Source organism: Phacochoerus africanus, chromosome 11 (assembly GCF_016906955.1).
Source record: "Phacochoerus africanus isolate WHEZ1 chromosome 11, ROS_Pafr_v1, whole genome shotgun sequence".
Classification (NCBI taxonomy): domain Eukaryota; kingdom Metazoa; phylum Chordata; class Mammalia; order Artiodactyla; family Suidae; genus Phacochoerus; species Phacochoerus africanus.
In genome coordinates, this window is record NC_062554.1 from 47,597,338 (window position 1) to 47,618,103 (window position 20,766).

General features: G+C 51.2%; 1 protein-coding gene across 1 annotated transcript in view; it reads left to right on the forward strand.

The window, feature by feature from the left end:
• The window catches only part of GRIK4 (glutamate ionotropic receptor kainate type subunit 4), a 456,521-nt gene that overhangs the window by 314,808 nt on the left and 120,947 nt on the right, over window positions 1-20,766 (forward strand). The window contains exon 8 of the mRNA XM_047753544.1: window positions 16,280-16,441. Within this exon, the coding sequence (XP_047609500.1) occupies window positions 16,280-16,441 (162 nt within the window). The remainder of the gene's footprint in view (window positions 1-16,279; window positions 16,442-20,766) is intronic.

Consider the following 20,766-nt stretch of genomic DNA (forward strand, 5'->3'; position numbering starts at 1 on the left):
AGAGTTAGCCAACAGCTACAGTCCATCAGTCAGACAACTTTCCAGTGCTAGAGCAATTGATTCTAAAGTGTAGTTGATTGTAAAATTATTAAGACTATCCACATATTTCACCTTTATTGAGCCTTTTAGGAGAACCACTCTGCATAATACAGTAGACTTTGGTGAATAAATATGTTTTTAGTGCCACTGGAAGAGTAATGGAGTGAAAGCTCCCCATGTGTCTGTCTGAGCTTCCCAGTACCTCCCCCACCAAATGCAGACCCGGAGAAGTGGCAGAACTGGCAGTGACAAATGTCTTCTGGGCGTACATGGGTACAACGGCATCTTAAGGGGAGGCTATTACTCCAGAGTTGTGTACTCTGGCTGCTAGCTCCCCTGTGTCTGTTCTCTGATCTAGGCCATTGATAGAGGGTGGGGGGGTGTTCAGGAGAAATGGCAGGGAGAATTGGAAGAAGATTCAGGAGGCATCGACTGAAAATTACTCTTTGTATTTGCATCGGGGGAAACTGGCTGACAGCTGGAAGTCCCTTGGCCCAAGTTCTGGGATTATAAAATGATTAGCTAGTCATGATTAAGCGACTTACCTATGGAAAACGCTAGAGTCAACTCCACTTATTCAGCAAACATTTATTACGTATCTGCTGTGTGCTGGGGAATGCAAGCAGCAGTAGCATGCGCTGGAAGAGCTGTATAGAGGCAAGGCGGGGAAGCCCAGAGGAGCATTTAGTGCTTGGGGGCGGTGGAGGGGGGAGAGGCTTACAGTTATGGCTTCCTTTGAATCATTTATTGAGGGAAGGTTTAAAAGGAGAATGGGAGGGTGACATGTGGCCAGAGGTAATAAGCTCATGGGCCTAAAAAGGAAAGAGCATGGTGCCTGCCATGGCTGGAGCGAGAGGGTATGATGGGGCTGGAGACCCAGAGCCGCAGAGGGAGGTTCCGGTCAGGTGACGTCCTATCCACCCTGCAAAGTTGCTGGGCTTTTCAGCATTCAAATTGGCATTGGCAGGTCCAAGGTCTAGTCTTGGGGGTTCCACTAACTGACCTTGTGTGACCTTGGACAAGCCCACCCTCCCCTGGGGATAAACTAAAGGGTCTCCAAAGGCTTTCCAATTTTTAAATTCTGTGGACTTCGTGGATTGAATGAATATGTAATAACTGGCTGGATTATCCCAGCCGGTCTCTTTTCCATGGGAAGCAAGTGACATTCCTCTTCACGTCCTTGTCCCTCCAGTGCCCTCTGCTGTCCCAGTCCCCCATCCCCACCCCTGAGCAGCACCCCTGCCTCTCACTCCCTCTTGCCCAGCAGTAGCTGTCCTGTGTCCCACGTCCAGCCCACCTCCTCTGAGCCGGGATGGACAATGGGCCTCCCCTGTCTCAAAATCTAATTCGCACCTATACACGGATGGCTGGTGATGGCCTCGAATTTGGGAGGATCTCTGAGAGCATCTGACTGAATCTTGTCATCTCACAGCTGAGGAAAAGGAACTGGAGAGAGAAAGCGACTTGCCTCAACTCCCACAATGAGTCAGGAGTGGAGGGAGGTGTCCACGCTGTGGTTCATTGGACAGCGTTCATTGAGCACTTACTGTGCCCCCTATCAGGGACACAACAATGACAGAAGTCCCATCTAGGCATAGGGCAGACCAGAGGGAGAGACAAGCGCAAACAGAGTATTGTAAATCGGTGCTTTAAAATGATGATGATACCTGCAGCGTATTCTGGCGCCATGAAAGAAGGGGCTTCTAGCCTAGCCTGGCAAGCTTCCTGGAGGAGGCCACACCTTGCGGGCCTTAAAGAATCCATAGTCAGCCAGGTGGTGAGCAGGAGTGGACAGGACCTTCTAAGTGAAGGACACACACAGTTTAATGCCCTAGACCATTGCTCTTTAACCGAATCACGGATTTGGTGAGGAGGGTGTTTGGGGGCTGGGAGAAACCTTTGGAGCCTTCGCATCTCTGCACACAGGCAGCCAGTTGCCAGCTTCCCCGGCCTGGGTAAGCAGGTGCAGAAGGAAGGTGTGAATCACAAGGGAACCCGAGTTAACACCTTTCTTGTGGTGGTAGCTGGTTATAAATGCCTGAGACATGTCAAGCTCGCTTGGGTAGCTGTCAGCAATTCTCCCCTTCAAGGTGATGGGCACCGCTGGCCTAAAGAGATCTCCAAGCCAAGCGTCTAAGCCTGGGGAACAGGAGCCTGCCCACCCCTGGGCCTCGCCAGGAGATCTGGTTATTAAAGGCGAGGCAGGAATTTCCGCGTATACCTGACTCCTCTCGGCGTGGGGCGGTGGTGTGAGAGCTGAATGAGGATTGCCAGGAAAATCAGTAGAACCCGAAGAAGCCTTCGAGGGGGGTGTGGAAACCCTGGTGAAGGCACAGAAACCCTGCCTTGCGTCGGAGGAACCAATTGTCAGTCAGCCCCTTTGCTCGTGTTTGACAAACAGCGTGACAGTGAACATGGGTCCTGCAGGGCCCCCAGAACCCAGGTTGAGATATTTGCGTATCAGCCTTTAATAGAATTGAAGCGTGTTCCTTGCATCTGCCTGACACACACACACTCCCACATCCAGACCTGCGTGCACTGCTGACGGGGTGCACCAGACTGTGCCTGTGAAATAAATCAAATTGAAATAAGAACTAGACTCTGGGGGCTACCCTGGCTCAGTATCTCTAGAAATAGAATGGAAACGTCCTTCGGACTGCCCAGGCCTCCTGCCCAATAGAGCTTTGAGAGAAGTGGAGATGTGCCTTGACCTCTGTCCCGTTAATTCAGTGAGCGATCCCCCAGCCTCCCCTTCTGTCCTCTGATCCAGCACTTCCCAATAACCCACGATCAAGAGTCTGATCATAAAAATCTACCCATTTCCATAATCGGTACTGCAATAATGAATGCTTCCTGGGTGCTAGTGCTGCACTGGTACCCTGCTAAGTACTTTATGCTCAAGATCTTAAATGCTCAAATTATTACTACAAAGTAGGGCCTCCCGTTCTACCAGGCAGGGCGGTGAGGCCCAGAGAAGTCTGAGAGCTTTGTCTGAGGTCATTCAATCAACAAGTGGTCCAGCTGAGAATTTGCCCTTGACCTTCCTGCCTACATCTCATCCTCGACAAACTGATCGTTACTGCTTGTCTGCGTTGTATGAGTTTTCTATTGCTGTGAAACAGATTGCTGCAAAGCTAGCAGCTTAAACCACATCACTGATGGGCTCACAGCTCTGTAGGTTACACGTCTGCGTGGCACGGCTGGGCTCTCCCACTCAGGCTGGAATTAAGGTGTCGGTTGGCCAGGTTCTCATCTGGAACTCAGGGACCTCTTCTGGGCTCATTCCTGGGGCTGGCAGAATTCACATGCTTGTGCTTGGTTGTAAGACTGGAGCCTCTCTTTTCTGGGGACCACTCTCAGCATCCAGAGGTCGCTCTCCGGTCCTTGCCCATGATCCCACCATTCCCTCTGTCAGAGGACTCCCACTCATCCAGCCCTCTTCATACCTACAATCTCTTTGACTTCCTGCAACCAGCCAGAAGAAAACTGTTTTTAAAGGGCTCAGGTGCCTGGGTCATCCCCCTCTTTTACAGTCAATTGTGCCACGTAGCATAACCTAATCACAGGAGTAAAATTCACCTGCGTCACAATCCTAGGGATTTTGTATGTGTCGGAAGGAGGGGGAGCTGGTCTCCTGCGGGGTCATCTTAGATTCCTGCCCACCCCAGGCACTAATTACCTAAATGCGTTTATTTCCTCTGCTCCCTCCCCTTGTCCCCATCACCTGCTGAAAGGACAGACATGGAGAGAGGTAGCCAGGTAACCAGGAGGAAGCCACTGGAGACTCTTGGGGCAGGAAATGGTACCTCCCCTGATCCTACAGGTGGTAGAGCCAGCTTCTCACTCCTACCAGGTTCTGGGCCCGGTGCACCATCCCTCTACTCCTGATGGTGTGCTGTGAAGTAACCCAGGAGAGAAGACAGAGCCAGAGCACAGGGGGACCTGAGGCCCCTGGAGACACTGCAGCGACCACAGAGGCTCCTGGCCCTGAGGACTTTGGGCCCTGTTGAGAAGAGTGTTTAGGATGTGATGAATGTTTGGAAAGCTTAAAGAGACTGAAAAGAAAAGACATTATGGAAAATCATACTATTATTATTATTACATTATAAGTGCTATTGTATTACAAGCACCATTAGGAGTAGCAAGTGCTGTCATTATGGAGCAATCCAGCTCCTCTCTCCCCAGCATCAGGCTTCCCTCAGTGTCAAAGGCATCAACTGCTTAATTAATCACCATCTGAGGCTGCCCCCGGCCCTGTGTTTGTAATGCTGACAACTCCTGTTCGCAGCCGGGTGGTAAGTGTGACACCTGCCCATCTAGCTGAAGCCTCCAGCCACAGTCCACAGGGTAGATGCCTCTCTTGTGTGTCTTAAAGCTGGAACTTGATCTTGGCCAAAAGTTAAGATGGTCCAAAACCCATTCCTGATCAAATGAGGCTCTCTCCCTTAAAACCCTGCAGTAGCTCCCCAGGAACCCCGGAATAAAGTACAAAGCAGCCTCTTGTGAACAGGCCTCTGGCCTCTACTTGCCTCTTTCTCTACAGCCCCCGCACCCCAGCCAGGCAGGGGGTGGGCTGGAGGCTTGTGCGCCCTGCACTGATCTGCTGCCTCCCCTGCCGGGCTCCATGGATCCCGTCCTTTCTCTGTCTTCCACCTCTTCACCTGCTGACTCCTGCTCACCTTTCAAGACTCAGCTTGCATTTGGTTCTCAGACATTTCAATGGAAGGGCTGCCCAAATCTGTGCCCCAGTGCTTGTGCCCCCCTACTCTTTGGGGGCTTGCCTTCCACCTGCCACTAAGGGTAATTACCTTGACAGGGATAGGCTTGCTCATTGGTATATTCTTGGTGCCTGAAAAGATGTGTGTCCTATAGGAGATGCTAGTGTTTGTTTGTTTGTAGAATGAGGCAAAAAATGGCCAATATCTGCATAGTCTTCTGTTACATACATTTCCCTCTGACTGTGGAAACCCATCTGAGAGCCCAGTGCCCTGGGTCCTGATCCTGTCTGAGTCATGTAATTCCGGAATGACCTCGTGTCAGGGACAGCAAGCCACCTGGCCCCCATGGGAGCCTCTCACTGGTCCTGTTGCAGAGAAGGGGGCAGGCTGATAGACCATGTCACTCATCTTCCTTAGCAAGTCCTAGCCCCCCTGCTGAGATGGGGAGGGGCGCCCTGGGTCTCTACACGCCTGAGGAAAGAGTAAGGTTTAGACAGAAGGCCTGATGGGTGGACCCTGAAGGCAGGGGACCTCAGAGGTGAGGAAGCAATGCTGGGGAGAGGACCAAGTCCTGTGGAAGAGCAATGGCACACCACCCCCCCGCCACCCCAGTCTAAGGGGAGAAGCACAAAGCCGCCACCATCTCTCATGTCAGTTTGAGCCACTGAAGATTCAGCTTCAGAGTTAGTAACTGCTTCCTTAGTCCCAGCAGCACAAAATAGTCTTAAAACCACAAAATGAAACTGCTGGGGTGGAGATGGGAGGGTTCTCCCCGCTGGCCTCTGCCTTCCTTCTTCCTGGGAGTAGAGGACTGAAGCCTTTGTAAAGGTGGTCCAAGCACACGGAGTTTGCAGGTGAACATTAATTCAGTCGATGGATGTGTGAGCGCTTGCTAAGCATGGGCACAGAGCAAGGTACAGGGGACAGAGCATTGAACAGGACAGAATATGGTCTGCTTTTGAAGTCCTGTTGGTGGATGCACGTTGGGAAAGAAAAGCCAAGGAGGGACAGGGTTTCTGGGAGGAAGGCGTATGTGTTTTCAGATCATGGGGGTAAATGAATAAGAGACACGTGGGGAGAATGATCTAGGATCGCTGGGAGCTGGGGTTTGGGAGCAAATCTCCCATTAAATGGAAATCACTGACAGGTATGAATTAGCCTCCCAGCTGCTGCTTTCTTCAAAGACCTATTACACAAAAAGCAATCACCTCGTCTATAGAGAGTAGAGGCTTTGATGCAGATAAACAGACAGACAGGTACGTAGAGGGAGAAAGAGCCTGTGAGGGTACCCAGGAGATTCTAGATTCCTGGTGGCTTCTGGGCTTTCCTGAGAAAGGAGAAGGGTGAGACAAGTGTCTGGGTGCGGGCCTCCACCACACTCTGGGTCCCAAGGGAAGATGAACAGCTGTAGCCATAGGAAGAGCCTTGAAATTTGAGAGGACCGTGTGGTCAGAGGAAGAACAGCCCGACAGGTGTTCCCTTCGTAAATCCATTCAGCCAGCAGCCTTGCCTTCTTTCTCTATGCTCTGCACCCGGGTAGATGCAGCTGACATAAGCCCTTCTGCCTCCGACAGCACCCAGTCCTAGGGAAGTCACTTTGAACAAACTCACGTGATAAAAATCTCTAAGTGGAATTCCTGTTGTGGCTCAGCAGGTTAGGAACCCAACTAGTATCCATGAGGATGCGGATTCAATCCCTGGCTTCTATCAGTGGGTTAAGGATCCGGTGTTGCCACGAGCTGCAGCATAGGTCTCAGATGCATCTCGGATCTGGCGTGGCTATAGCTGTGGCGTAGACCGGTAGCTGCAGCTCCAGTTCAACCCTTAGCCTGGGAACTTCCATATGCCACAGGTGCGGCCCTAAAAAAGAAAAAGAAAAAAATATCTCTAAGTGATCATAAGTAAACCGGCGAAGACAGCAGCCAGTTATTGGATGATGGAGGAGGTCAAGGTGAAGCATGAACTGAGGGGTAGACCAGAATCACCATATGTCCAGTTAAGGAGTTTGCTCTTGTCCTATGTGCCGTGGCAGGGGTGGGATGGATCGGGAGTAGAGGGGATTCATGGTCAAGTGTACAGTTGAGAAAGATCCCTCCAGTGATGGCAATGGAGGAAGAGCTTGGGGAAATGCAAGACTGGAGGAGGGCGACCCATTCGTTCATAATCCAGGAACAAGTGGAAAAGATCTGAATTGAGGTAGAGGCGAGGAGGATGGAGAGCAGGGGACAGATTCAAGAGACACGAAAGAGGGAAGATATTCCCAGTGGCAGTGAGTGAGTGCCTGCATCCATGATGAGATGGGGAGCGTGGGAGTGGCAGAAGGGGAGGATGTGTCCCAAATCCTAGCCTGAATGACGGGTGAATAATGGTCACCTTCACAGCTAGGTAACCAAGGGAGGGGATTTGATTGGGGTGAAAAGAAGTTCAAGTTTAGGAGTGATGTAGTCTCAAGGATATCTTTCATCATTCCAGCTTTGTTATAATGGTTTAAGAAATTGGAATCTGGGGTTCTCGTCGTGGCTCAGCAGTAACAAACCTGACTGGTATCCATGAGGTTGCAGGTTAGATCCCTGTCTGCACTCAGTGGGTTAAGGACCCAGCGTTGCCATGAGCTGTGGTATAAGTCACAGATGTAGCTCAGATCTGGCATTGCTGTGACTGTAACATAAGCCAGCAGCTGCAGCTCTGACTCAATCCCTAGCTTGGGAACTTCTAATTGCCACAGGTGCGGACCTAAAAGACAAAAAAAAAAAAAAAAAAAAAAAGGGAAAGAAAGAAAGAAAAAGAAATTGGAATCTTTCAGTCCCCCCAGTACTCCTGGGGTAGAACATTACAAGTTGTCAGTCATTAACAACCTCAGTGAAGGGCTCACATGTTTGCCTTTATGCTACGTCCTGGTGACATAGCCTAGCGCTGTGCACACTGTAGGAATGGAGTTATAAGCACTGATCTCGGAGGCCAGGTACCCAGATCTTAATCCTATGTCTGTCTTTTGGGCAAGATACTTAAGTCCTAGGCACTTCAATTTCTTCTTCCATCAAATAGGAATATGCATAAAACCTGTTCTTTCCACACCATGTGTGCTGGTGATGACCAGAGGAGATAGAGGAAAGTGCTTTATAAATTTGTGGAGCCTCAAAGGAAGCAGTTAATGTTATTATCTTCAATGATAAATTGATGTTTAATAAATGACTTGTGATTCAGGTGACAGAAGGCTCTTGGCCTCCTTTCCCAGGAAGCTAGGGGCCAGGATGCGCATGGAGCAGAGGAAATCAAAGGCTGAGTTTTGGGTGAAAGCAGCGGCTAAGTAAGGGGCTGCCTGAGACACCCCAGTAAGAATAAGAACCAGGGCTGGAGTGAAGGGTCTGCAAAGAAAGACAGAGCCCAGGTGGGTCCAGGGAGCAGATCTGAGGAGATGCCAGAGGCTGTAGAATCACCGTCAGGATGGCACTTTTACAGGTTGCCTGTGGCCATGGCAGGAAGGGAGATGCTAAGGTTCTGGGGCCAATCGAGGCTGAGGATTTTCTGCAGAAGCAGAGACCTTCCTTTGTGGCATAATCTGTAGGCCCTGGGAGGGATGCTCCCCCACTGTGTTCCTCATTCTCTTAAGGATGCCTGAAAGTGCGTGCGAAATGCCTTCCTCGAGCTATTTTTATTGTTATACTAATAATACTAATAATTCAAGGAGTTCTTGTCATATTTCCAACCTACAGGGTGCTTTCCTATATATTCTCTCTCTTAAGTCTTACAGCCAACACTGTGAAGTGTCATTTCCCCAATTTTGTAACAAGGAATCTCATCTAATTAAAAGAAACTAAAATCAAGTGATGAAAAAGTCAAAGATTGTTTTTTTTTTTTTTTGGAATCTGGGATTTCAGTGAGGAAAATCGAAGACAAAATACCCATAGACAGGATATGATTTAAAAGGTTGTGACTCGGGAGTTCCCTTCCTGGCTCAGCAGTTAATGAACCCGACTGGGATCCATGAGGACGAAGGTTCTATCCCTGGTCTCGCTCAGTGGGTTAAGGATCTGGCGTTGCCCTGAGCTGTGGTGTGGGTCACAGACATGGCTCGGATCCCGCATTGTTGTGGCTGTGGTGTAGTACAGCTCCCATTTGACCCCTAGCTTGGGAACCTCCATATGCTGCAGGTTCGGCCCTAAAAAGCAAAAAAAAAAAAAAAAAAAAAGTTGTGATTCCAAATCCATACCCACTCTTTCCAACACAGTGATTCTCCTAATCATTTAATTAAAGCCAGCACCCAGCTGTGGGTGTCACTAAGCTTCTCTGAGCTGGGGATACAGCATGGAGCGAGACAGCCCCCCAGGCCATGGGGGATGTATCTGTGCTCAGGTGATGGTGACTAGCGATGACCAAGGCTCCTGAACCACTCTTGGTCCAAGTCGGCCAAGTTCAGGAAGCTGCATTTAACAGCTTCGTTCTCTCCACATCTTAGCCATTTATGTCTTCAATGACGCTGCATTTATTTCTAATTCCTCCCTGTCTGCTACCTGGCGTTGGCTTGGGTTCCTTCTCCCAGTTCTTCACACTCAACAGACATGGTGTGGGGCAAACCTCAGCTCTGCCCTGTTCTCCAGATCAGTATTCAGTTGCTCAGTCTGGAGCCCACGCTGATCTCCAGGCCCCTTTGTAATTAAAATCCTTCTCAGGCAGAGATTTAGTTGATGTCGAGGTAATCCCTTTACTCTTAGACGATCAGTGTGCATTTTGTAACTGCAAACCTTAGACCAGAAGTCCCTGGACTTCAAGTTGAGTGGTGTATTCTGAAATGATTTTTTTTTTTCTTTTTAGGGCCATACATGCAGTATATGGAAGTTCCCAGGCTAGGGGTTGAATTGGAGCTACAGCCGCCGGCCTACACCACAGCCACAGCAAGGCGGGATCTGCATCTGCTACCTACACCATAGCTCTTGGCAATGACAGATCCTTAACCCACTGATTGCAGCCAGGGATCAAGTCCAAATCCTCATGGATCCTAGTCGGGTTCTTTACCCATTGAGCCACAAGAGGAACTCTGAAATGAATGTAAACTCAATTTTGCCAGCCCTCTTTCAGCACGATCAGAATGAACTCATAGGGCCTTGCCCTTGACTCACATTTCCAGTAGGAAGTTGTACAAGCATCTGAAGTCAGCTAGGTCTGGGTATGAGTCCGGACCTGCTTACAGCTGTGTGGCCTTGGAAAAGCCCCTTCACTCCTCTGGGTCTCTGCTCCCTCAGCTATAAAATGGCTTGAATAACTCCCAGGCCACAGGGCTGCTATAAGGATGGATTGAGATCGTGCATGCGAAGTGCTTAGTTCTGCCAGGCACACCGTCGGTGGCCAATAAATCGTACAGTTATTATTCTTGTAACGATGGCTTTGTTATAATTATTTATGGTTGAAATATCTGGATCTTCAATTCAAGCCTTCTGTCTCGACACAAATAGCCACACCAAGCAATTAACACCTTATGGTGACTTACTTAGCAAAACTTTTCTCATCTGACAAGTAGCTAAGAATAGCTTCTTGCGGGATGAGGGGGGAGAGAGAAGAAGGGAGGAGAAGCCCCCAGCCCAGACAATTCCCTTTGTCAGGATCCACCTGTAGCCTGGGGACCAGGAGGAAGGAGATGGGACCAGGACTTCAGGACCAGGACAGACTGCACTTGTCATGGGTGCCTCCTCTCTGTGGATTATCTCTGCAGAGTGGATGTTCTTATCTGAGTTTAACTGAGCGGAATGAAATTCAGAGATTGCCGACCTGCCCAAGATCACCCAACCAGTGTGAGGGAAACAGAATTTGAGCCCAGGCCTATCTTATGTCAAAAACCTCTTTCTGCTGTATCCTGTGGCACCGCTGATGAGATCGCCACATGGCACAACTCCAGGGGGCGCCATTCACATCGCCACCCGTGTAAATAGCCACTGGGAGGTGTGCCACGTACTAGCTGCTTCTCCTGAGATCAGAAGGGCTGTTCACTAACTAGGCGATTGCAAAAGAGAAACAATGAAGGCCTGACTTGGTGGGGTTGGAAAGGAAGGGACAGATTCGAGAGACATTCAGGAGACAGGACAGAATCGGCAAAGATGAGGTGTGGAAGTAGAAGATGAGGGAGTTGAAGCAGTTTTTGAAGTGGAGGCAATAATAATGCATTTGGTGGGTTAGAAATACAAGTGAGAAGGGCTTCCGGGCCGAGAGAATAAACATGCCTTTCCCCCACTTCACCTGGGCCCAGGCCTAGGAAGCCAAGGGTTAGGGGAAGGACTTGACCCAAGGGCATGGTCTGGACCTGTGTTTTGGTTTCCTGCTTTTCTCCTTGAAGTCAAGCACAGGAGCCGAGTCTGGATCATGAAGAGCTCTTGCGCTTGTAGCTCTAGTTGGCTGATCTTATCCTGTTGTCCCCACCCCCACACCCCCACCCCAGCTCACAGTCTGCCCTGGCCCCTGGCCTGGTGGATGAGCAGGCTATAGGGTCACAGAGTGGTCCCTGCAGCTGACCAGTGAGTGGATGCCTGTTAGTAAACCGGGATGTTGGGAATGTCACAGCTGCTGGAGAAAGGGAGGGCCACTCAGCTGAGTTGCAGCACCCACCTTGCTCTCAAGCCTTTATGCATGAGGCATTCTTTCCAGGCTGTTCCAAATACCTTTCATTCCAGATGACACTCCCCTGTTTTCACCTGCAGCTGTGAAGTGACCTTCAAGTGTAGGTTTTCAGTTCCCTCAGTCCCCTGCAAATCATTGTGCACGTGCGCACGCACACACACACACACAGACACTGACACATACAAGCATGTGTGCACAGTGCACATTTAAAACTTTTTTTTGCTTTTTAGGGCCGCACCTGCAGCATAAGGAAGTTCCCAGGCTAGGGGTCAAATCAGAGGTATAGCTGCCGGCCACAGCCCCAGCCATAGAAGCACCAGATCTGAGATGCACCTGCAACCTACACCACAGCTCGCAGCAATGCCGGTTCATTTAATCCAATGAGTGAGGCCAGGTCTTGAACCCACAATTTCATGGACACTAGTGGGGTTTGTTACCACTGAGCCACGATGGGAACTCCTAAAACTTTTTTTTAAATGAGAAAGCCCAGTGATAAGGAAACAAACTGTCAAGAATGTTTTTCAAAATACAGAAGGGCAACTTCCTGAGGACAATCAAAAGTTGACACCAGTTCTATTCTTGTCCTTACACCTTCTGTAGGGATAAGACTGTGGGTGGAATCAGGCAGAGTGAGGCCCCCAGGGCATTGAAACGTCTTCCATCCACAGTCCTCGACCAGCATTCACCAAACAGCTTCTTGGTCTCAGGCACTACGCTGGGCATGGCGTGGGGTTCAGAAATGAGGCAGGCATATCCCTGCCCTCCAGGAGCACACAGGCCTGGGAGAAAGAAGACACAGGTATGAAAATGCATTGGCACCAAAAAGTGCTGTCACAAAGCCATGCACCCCTGGAATAATTGACGACTTGGTCTTGGTCTCTACGCCACCACTCAGGCTGAGCAGGTGGCCATTGGTTTTATTCTTCACCCTGGTCCCTCTGGTCTTGTGACAATGGTGGAGTCCCTTCCATTGGGATGTTCATGATTCCCTGAGTATGTTTAGAGTAGCATTTCCACAGTACGTTCAGTAGAGCACCGTCGCAAGACATTCGTAAGTTTGGGGGAAGAGTGTTCTGTGGTCAATTTGTTTGGAAGGTTCTGTGTTAAACAAAATTAAGCTGCCTCACTGTAAGACTTCCTTAACTCTTGAATACGCTCATGTGCATTGTGAGTCTTGAAAACCCTAACCCCTAACCCTAACCCTTCCGCTGTGGCTCAGCGGAAACGAATCTGACTAGTATCCATGAGGACGCAGGTCCAGTCTCTGGTCTTGCTCAATGGGTTAAGGATCTGGCATTGCCCTGTGCTGTGGTGTAGGTTGCAGATGAGGCTCGGATCTGGTGTGGCTGTGGCTCTGGCACAGGCTGGCGGCTACAGCTCCAATTAGACCCTTAGCCTGGGAACCTCCATATGCCACAGATTCAGCTCTAAAAATCAAAAAAAAAAAAAAAGAAAAAAGAAAGAAAGAAAAAAGAAAAGGAAAGGTAGAGAGAACATGCCTTATCTGAACATGGAACCTTGTTTTCATGAAGTTTCTGTTAACACCTCCCAGAAAAGTGAGTGCCCTGAGGAACATACTTTGAAAAATACTGGCTTAGAAGGTTTTCTTCAAGTACAAACTGGCGGTGGTCAGCCATTGCCCATATCCTTTTAGATACCAGGCTTCAACCACATCAGGAGACTGTAAGTTGAGACATAAAGAAGCATTTCCTAACCATGAGGCAGCTTAGAGAGAAGAAGCCTGGAGCTTCCCAGGAAATGACAGTAAGAGAACATGCTTCCCCTTTCTTGGCCTTTTATAAGCTCTCCCACGAGTCATTATAGATAGAATGGATTATCAAGGAAGCTTCCAGATCTTTTTATCTTAAGGGGGCTTTGAAAAGAGGATCTAATTGCGGGACAAGAAGGTAGGAATTAAAAGGCAGGAAGACAGACTGGCGGACTTCTGGATGGGCTGTCTTGAAATGTCTGCAATTCATTCATCCCTTCTCACTCTGCCTGGGAAGTACCCTTCTAGGAAAACACCTTCCTAAGTCAGGTTGCCAAGACAAGTGGAACGAAAGAAGGGGGAAGCCAGAAGCTGCCTGTGCTCTGGTGGTGGCGTTTTGGTAACTGTCGCAAGCGGAACATGCAGCATGTGCCCGATGTGATCCGCCTTGTGCGTGCATCTTACTTGTTCCTTGAACAACCTCTGAGGTTGCTGTCATTATTGTTCCCCTTGTACTAACTGAGGATCTGAAGCCCAGATCCTGAAGGTCATACTTCCTGAAGGTCATACATTTCAGTCGGGTGTGGAGCCCGGATTTGAACACCAAGGCCCTACCCCCTGTGTTCCCTGTCTGCCACTGTGAGTGTGTGGACATCACGGTGTCAGGCATTCCTTGAAATGGGCCTCCTTCCACCAGGCTGAACATGTGGGGACAGGATGGGGGTGTGGTGAGGAGCTGTCCTCCTGACCAAGAAGCCGAAGGAGAAAGGACGTCTTCCAGCTGCCCCCACACCAACCTGGCCACTGAGGCCCCTAGGTTGCCTGACAGCAGCCTGGCTCTGTGCCCCCGCCACCTCCCCCTGGCCAGATGCGCCTCTTCTCATTAGCCATCTGCCCCCTCATGCCTGCTGACAGCCCGCAGCGCCTGGGCAGCTGCCCTGTTAGAGAGACAGGCGATAATATCAGCTTATGAATCAATACATTCTCTGGCCCATCCGTGTTCCCCTGGCGGGAATGTGGCAGGATCCAAAATACACATAATCCTCATCCGACGCCGAGATGTCAGGGGTTGGTGGCTCCAAAGGAGTCTTTGTAACATTGGTCTGCGAGCTGCAGCTAATGAGGCTGGGCTCCGGGTGGACGTGATCAGGCCGGCCGCCGAGGGCTTGGCCGTGGCTGTGCGCATGAGTGAGGATCAGGGGACATGCCGGGGAGCCTGGAGGAGCTAAGTCTTAAGACAAGGAGGCCGCCTGAAGGAAAGCCATGTTTCTGCCCAGCCAGAAAGCAAGCCCAAGGCGGCTGCCATCTGTCATGTCGGGGCAAGGAGCTGATGAGTGAGTCCTGGGGTCTAACGACCTTGTGCCCACCGGGTGGAGCTGTGTGCTAGGCGCTTGGAGTGAACGTGCCATGAATGTGAATTAAGTGTGCAAGGCTGGCTGACCGCCATTTGGGGGCATTATTCCAGGAGCCAGGATGGCAAGCCGAATATCCACACCCACTTACCTAGAGTCCCTGTGTAGGGTCGAGGGGGCCCTTGGAGTCCAGGGCTCTGAGCTCAGCCCTGCCTGAGGAGGGGGATTCTTCCCCCTGTGACATGAATTGGCCTTAGTGAGACTCACACCTGCAGGCTTTCCTGGAGTTAATACCTGGCCCCCGCCAGGGCATGGGGTGAGGGCCACCTGTCCTGGGCGAATTCCCTTGAGCTTCTAAATGTCCCTACCCCACATGGGGTTTCTCTGACCACTTCATCTAAAGTAGCCACCTCCTCAGAGTTCCCCATGTGGCTCGGTGGGTTAAGAACCTGATGTAGTCTCCATGAGGATGCGCGTTCAATCCCTGGCCTCACTGCAGCCATAAAAAGCAAAAATAGGAGTTCCCGTCGTGGCGCAGTGGTTAACGAATCCGACTAGGAACCATGAGGTTGCAGGTTCAGTCCCTGCCCTTGCTCAGTGGGTTAACGATCCGGCATTGCCGTGAGCTGTGGTGTGGGTTTCAGACGTGGCTCGGATCCCGCGTTGCTGTGGCTCTGGCGTAGGCTGATAGCTACGGCTCCGATTAGACCCCTAGTCTGGGAATCTCCATGTGCCGCGGGAGCGGCCCAAGAAATAGCAAAAAAAAAAAGCAAAAATAAAGTAGCAGCCCCCACCCTCACACCCCATAGATATCTGGCATTGTATGTGTTTATTTATTTGCTTACAATCTGTCTCTTCCTCTAACCTGCAAGTTCCTGGACTCAGGAGAAGTGTTTTTTGTTTATATCTTCTGTGTCTAGAACATTCCTCTTGGCATATAAGAAGCACTTAAATGTTTGTTAAATGAATACAAAAATAATAACAAATAATGGCACAGTCAAGATGCTTACTGTTGGTGCTTACAAATGAACTGCAGACTGTCAGGTTGAAATTCTTAGAAAGCAGACTTGATTTTGTCACTCCTCTGCTGGTAGTGCCCTCAGGTCCCATCACTATAGGATAAAGGGCAAGCGCCCCCGCCAGGCATCCAGGCCCCTGTGCTCTGGCCCCTGCTGTCTCCAGCTTCCTCTCTCACCATCCCCCGGGCCCCATGCATCCTAGGGCTGACCCAGTGACTGGTATGCATGTGACTGTGTGCCCTGCTGAAAGTGCAGACTCCTGGGCCTCAGCTCTCGAGATCTGCATTCGGTTGGTGTCAGGTGGGGTGTGGGGATCACAGCTTTTAAAAAAGATACCCTGGGAGTCTGATGGCAGGTATTCTGTGGACATACTTTGAGGCACGATGCTACTGTCAAAGTCCACCTCGGGCACCCACGCCCCGTCTCACCTCCATGCCTTTGTATCCATGGAGACTTCGTCTGGAATAGCTTTTGTCCATCCTCATTTTCTACCAGAAAAGGACTATACATCCTTCAATATGCAGCTCAGGGGTCACACCTTCTGCAGACGCAGTCCTTGATCCACCAGCTCATTCTTGTTTTTCTTTCGCTCCCACCCAGTGCATCTCTCACATGCCTTTCTTAGAGCTCATTCTGCTCACTTCTCTTGTTCTCCCTCCTGCACCCCAACACTGGGAGCGCAGCAAAGAGGCGCTCTCAGTCATCCCCGGGCCGTCCCGCCCAGCAGAGTGCCTGGCAGTGGTGTCCATCTGGCTAGAACGAGATGCCCAGCTGTGCTCCCGCAGAGTCTCCCCCGCTCTTCCCGTCCTAACCTGCTTTGCCTGCTGCATCTTCCAGGAGTTCTCGCTCCAGAGGATGGACAGCCTCGTGGATGATCGCGTCAACATCCTGGGATTTTCCATTTTCAACCAGTCCCACGCTTTCTTCCAAGAGTTTGCCCAGAGCCTCAACCAGTCCTGGCAGGAGAACTGCGACCATGTGCCCTTCACGGGGCCCGCGGTAAGTGCCCACCAGGTCCCTCCCTGGTGCCCCTTTGCCACCACGTGCACCCCCCCTTTGTGGGCCACCCCCCTCCCCTGGACTCCAGCCTTTTCCAGACCTAAACATAAAGGGGTTGTGGAAGTGCCAGAAAGTGGTTACAAGGTCACGTTTGGGGAAGTAGTGAGCAGTAAGCTGCAGGGGCAGAGAAGTCGGAAGGAGGATAATGTGTGAAAGCCCCAAGTTGTCATTTTGTCCTGTCTGTGCTCAGATACCTGATAATACTGTGGATGGGACCTGCCTGAGCTTAGGATCCAAAAGGTTGCAATGGGAGAGCCTCTCTGCTGATCTGCTCCCTCATTTCTCAGATGGGCTGAAGCCCGGGCTGGGAATGGGGGCGAAGGAGCGGGATTTCAAGGGCAAACCCCAAGCCCTTTGCCAGTGAAACTAGATTCTGAGACTCCTGGCCTGGTGCCCTTTCATGGCCCTGGGCCACCACCCCCAGCAGAGCTCATCCCATGAAGCTTCTGTGTGCCTCACCCGAATCCTTCCTCCCTGCCCTTCCTTCCCCTGCATGTGTGTGATGGAGGCAAGGGTTTCTTGCTGCTCTCCACCGGATCGGATGTCCTTACTCTGTGGGGCAGGTCAGGAATATCTGCTCGTGTCCGTTTGCTAAAAGGCAGGCCCTCAGGAGATGGGATTGTGTGGCTTTCTAGATCTTTCCTAGCCGGGTTACATTTCAGCCTCCCAAAGCCCCACCAGGCAGCTCATGTGATACCCACCTAACTTGCTAAGGGGTCGGAGGTCATGCAAAGCTCAGGGACCTTTGATCAGGGAACCAGATGGGAGAAGGAGACAAGGTTCTCAAGGTGACAGAGCACATCCCAACAGGGAACTTTAGACCTGAAAGAGGAAAGATTCCATAGGAAGGATTTGACAGGAGCGAAACATCTGAAGGAAGGGAGTTCTCAGCCCCAGCGGCTTAGGGGAGAGGGAGGACGACCTCAAGCGCAAGGTCATGGGTAGGACCAGGCTCATTCCTCCTGCAGGGACCAGCGCTGCGCTCCTAGTCTTGCCTGCATCATCACTCAGTAGGTGCCGACACACTTCAGAGCCCCACAGCTCAGTATCAGAGAGGAAACCAAACCTGCCACCTCCTCACCAATCCGAATGGGTCCATGTTTGGCGTCTGGCCTAGTGACATTGAAGGTCCCAGTGCCACATCACCGATTTCCCTCCGAGGGATTCAGTCCTTCCATTTGTGCTCACAGTGACTGCAAACAGGCAGATGAAAGGCTGTTGGTACCTGATGCGGTAGCTTCTACAGACCTGATAGCAAGCCAGGCAGTGCCGTTCACCGGGCTGTGGGGCCGGCTCTGGACGGGCTCCCACGTGCTGGAAAGAGCACTGGCCTCAGAGGCGCAGGATCTGAATTCAAATATCCGCCTTGCCATTTTCTTGCTGTGCCATCTTAGGTAGCTATGTAACCCTTCTGGGGTTCAGATTCCTTATCTCGAATTCGAGGCAGTTCTATCTGACCATCTTAGAGGATGGTTTGGAAGATAACGTGGGCTATGTGTCCATCCTCAATTCACGGTTATTCATCAAATGAGTTTATTTAACATTCCATCTGCCAGACACTGGGAAAAGCGTTAGTAAATATCTCAGGTAGCTTTTGCAACAAAAATGCTGTGTAAAAACCCTCCCCCCACCCAATCTCACCAATTTCCAACAATGAACGTTTATGGAGCTTGTGCATCTGAGGGTCAGCTAGGGATCAGCTAATCTAAGCTGGTGCATCCAGGCTGCTCCGCTGATCTGACTGAGTGCGCTCAACCCATGGGGGTGGCTGATCTAGCCTGGGGCAGCTCTGCTCCACGTGGTTCTCAACCTCGTCCTGGCCCAGCAGGCCAGCCCGGCCTGTCCTCATGGTGGTGGCGGAAGGGTGGCAAAGCAAGTGGAAATGCACAGGACCTCTTAGTCCTAGGCTCCCAGAACAGGCACACTGTGACTTCCACCTCGTTTTCTTGGCCATAAAAAGCCACAGACACACAAACTGAGAGTCAGGGAAGGAAGAAATCGACAGGGAATGAATGAAGAGGGAAAGTGCAGTCACGTGGCAAAGGGCCTGAGTACAGAGCAGGGTGAAGGATGGGGGCCCGTCGCGTAAAACCCATCACAGAGGAGCACCACAGTGTGGGGAGCAAGGTCTTTCCCCGCCTCTAGGACAGTGGTTCCGATGGGTATCCTGTGCCCATGGAAGCAGAGGGCAGCCCCTCAGTGCTGACTGGAGGAGGCTAGTAACCACTGCTCATCTATTGCATGTGGGATGCTCTGCAGAGTCTAAAGGTCTCCAGGGGAGTTCCCGTCGTGGCGCAGTGGTTAACGAATCAGACTAGCAACCATGAGGTTGTGGGTTCGATCCCTGCCCTTGCTCAGTGGGTTAACGATCCGGCATTGCCGTGAGCTGCGGTGTTGGTTGCAGACGCGGCTCGGATCCCACGTTGCTGAGGCTCTGGTGTAGGCCAGCGGCTACAGCTCTGATTAGACCCCTAGCTTGGGAACCTCCATATGCCGCGGGAATGGCCCTAGAAAAGACAAAAATAAAATAAAATAAAATAAAATAAAGGTCTCCAGGGCACGGGCCACACCCTGACTTGCTCCTGGCCCGGGATCAGGTGCCCGTCATGTGGGAGCAGCCCCAGACAGTGGAAAAGAGAGAAAACCCGACTTCATTCTTCTCCTTCTCAATCTATTCTCAGACCTCCTAACCCTAATCCAAGAATGTCTGGGGGACCTTTGGGGACAGGGGGATCTCTGGAGGCTCCCTCGGGGCTGGAAGTAGAGGAAGGAGAAAGAGTAGGCTGGGCCACACGCCCTGCAAGCTATTTCCCAGGGCGGCTTCAGGGTGGGGAGAAGAATGTGAGCCTTAGACCTGGACCCGGTCACCGGAGGGGCATAGCAGGCAGCCCTGGGCCACAGATTCTGGTTTTGCTTCTGTCCTTCTCTTAGCTGAGCCCCTTGGTTTTCTTGTTGGTGAAATGGGGACGCGGGTCCCTGGTATCTTAGGAGATGGGGCGCTCCTTCCACTGGCTCTCACCTGAGAGAGAAGAATGCCCAAGCTGAAGAATGCTGAACCACAATGCTTGCAAGTATCCCACTTTGAGCTCCTTTCCTGCCGCATGGCATCCTAACAACAGGCAAGAGTGGTCGTGCACCCTTTTCTGACAGATGAGGAAACCGAGGCACAGGAGAGCCAGGTGGCCTGCCCAGGGCCTCCAGAGGATGGTCCTGCAACGAAGCCTGGACTGTAGCTTCTAGAACCTTCCAGGGTCTCTGTGGCCCTCGAGGAGCGAGGGGAGGTGAGACAGAAGTTCCTCACCTAGAAGAATGTGTGAAGCTCACAGCATCCAACAGCAGCAATTCTTCGTCAAGGCTTCTCGCTTTTAGCATCTACCTTTGGAAAAGTGGTGCTGTCCCCTCTCTCTCTGGGGGCATAAATTCCCAGCCCAAACAGCCCAGCTCTTACATTTGCTGGGGAACTGGAAGGCGAGAAGCAGTCAGTTCCAGGAAAGCACAGGCTGGTTTGTTTCCCCACCCTGCTTTCTAAGAGGCTGCAGCCACACCGTCTGGGAGGGCCCTGCTGTCCTGCCCTCGCTCTCCTCCGAGGCCCTGTGCCCTCTCCCCTTCTCTGTCCATCAATTGTCTTCTCCCTTTTCCATCTCTCATCCCCTCCCCTCGCTCTTCCCTTTCCACCTTCCTCGTCCCTGTTTCCGCCTTCCTTTCTTTCTCTTTCCGCTGTCTCTTCCACATTCCACGTTCCCTTTGTACTCTTCCTCTTTTCTTCTCTATTTCTTCTCCTCCCAACATCCTCACCTTCCTGGTCAGCCCGTGATGTTCCAGGTGGAGCTTGCTGGAAAGGGGGCCCAGTGCCAAGGGAGGTGCCACAGGGAGGGGTGACCATCAAAGGAAAAAGCCCAGTGCCACCCCCTCCCGGCCGTGCCCGCCAGGTGGCTGCCAGTGGGCTGCAAACGTGCTTCTTGCTGGAGATGATGCCAGCAGAAGACAGTGTCGTGAGCTGAGACACATCCCTGCTGGATTCACGTGCCACTCCCATTCATCACGCAGCAAAGAACAAAAATTGTGGGAAATCATTAAAATTACAGATGGCTAGATTAAGTAATTAGAATTTAGGCTAAAACAGATGTTTGTAATTAAGTATTTATTTCATTGAATGAAACCCAGATTGTAAGAACTACTCCATGAGATTTGAATGGTTCCTACCCTGGTATTCTCTTGGAGGGGGCAGCGTTTAAGTGATAGAAGTTCAGAGATAAATGGCCACT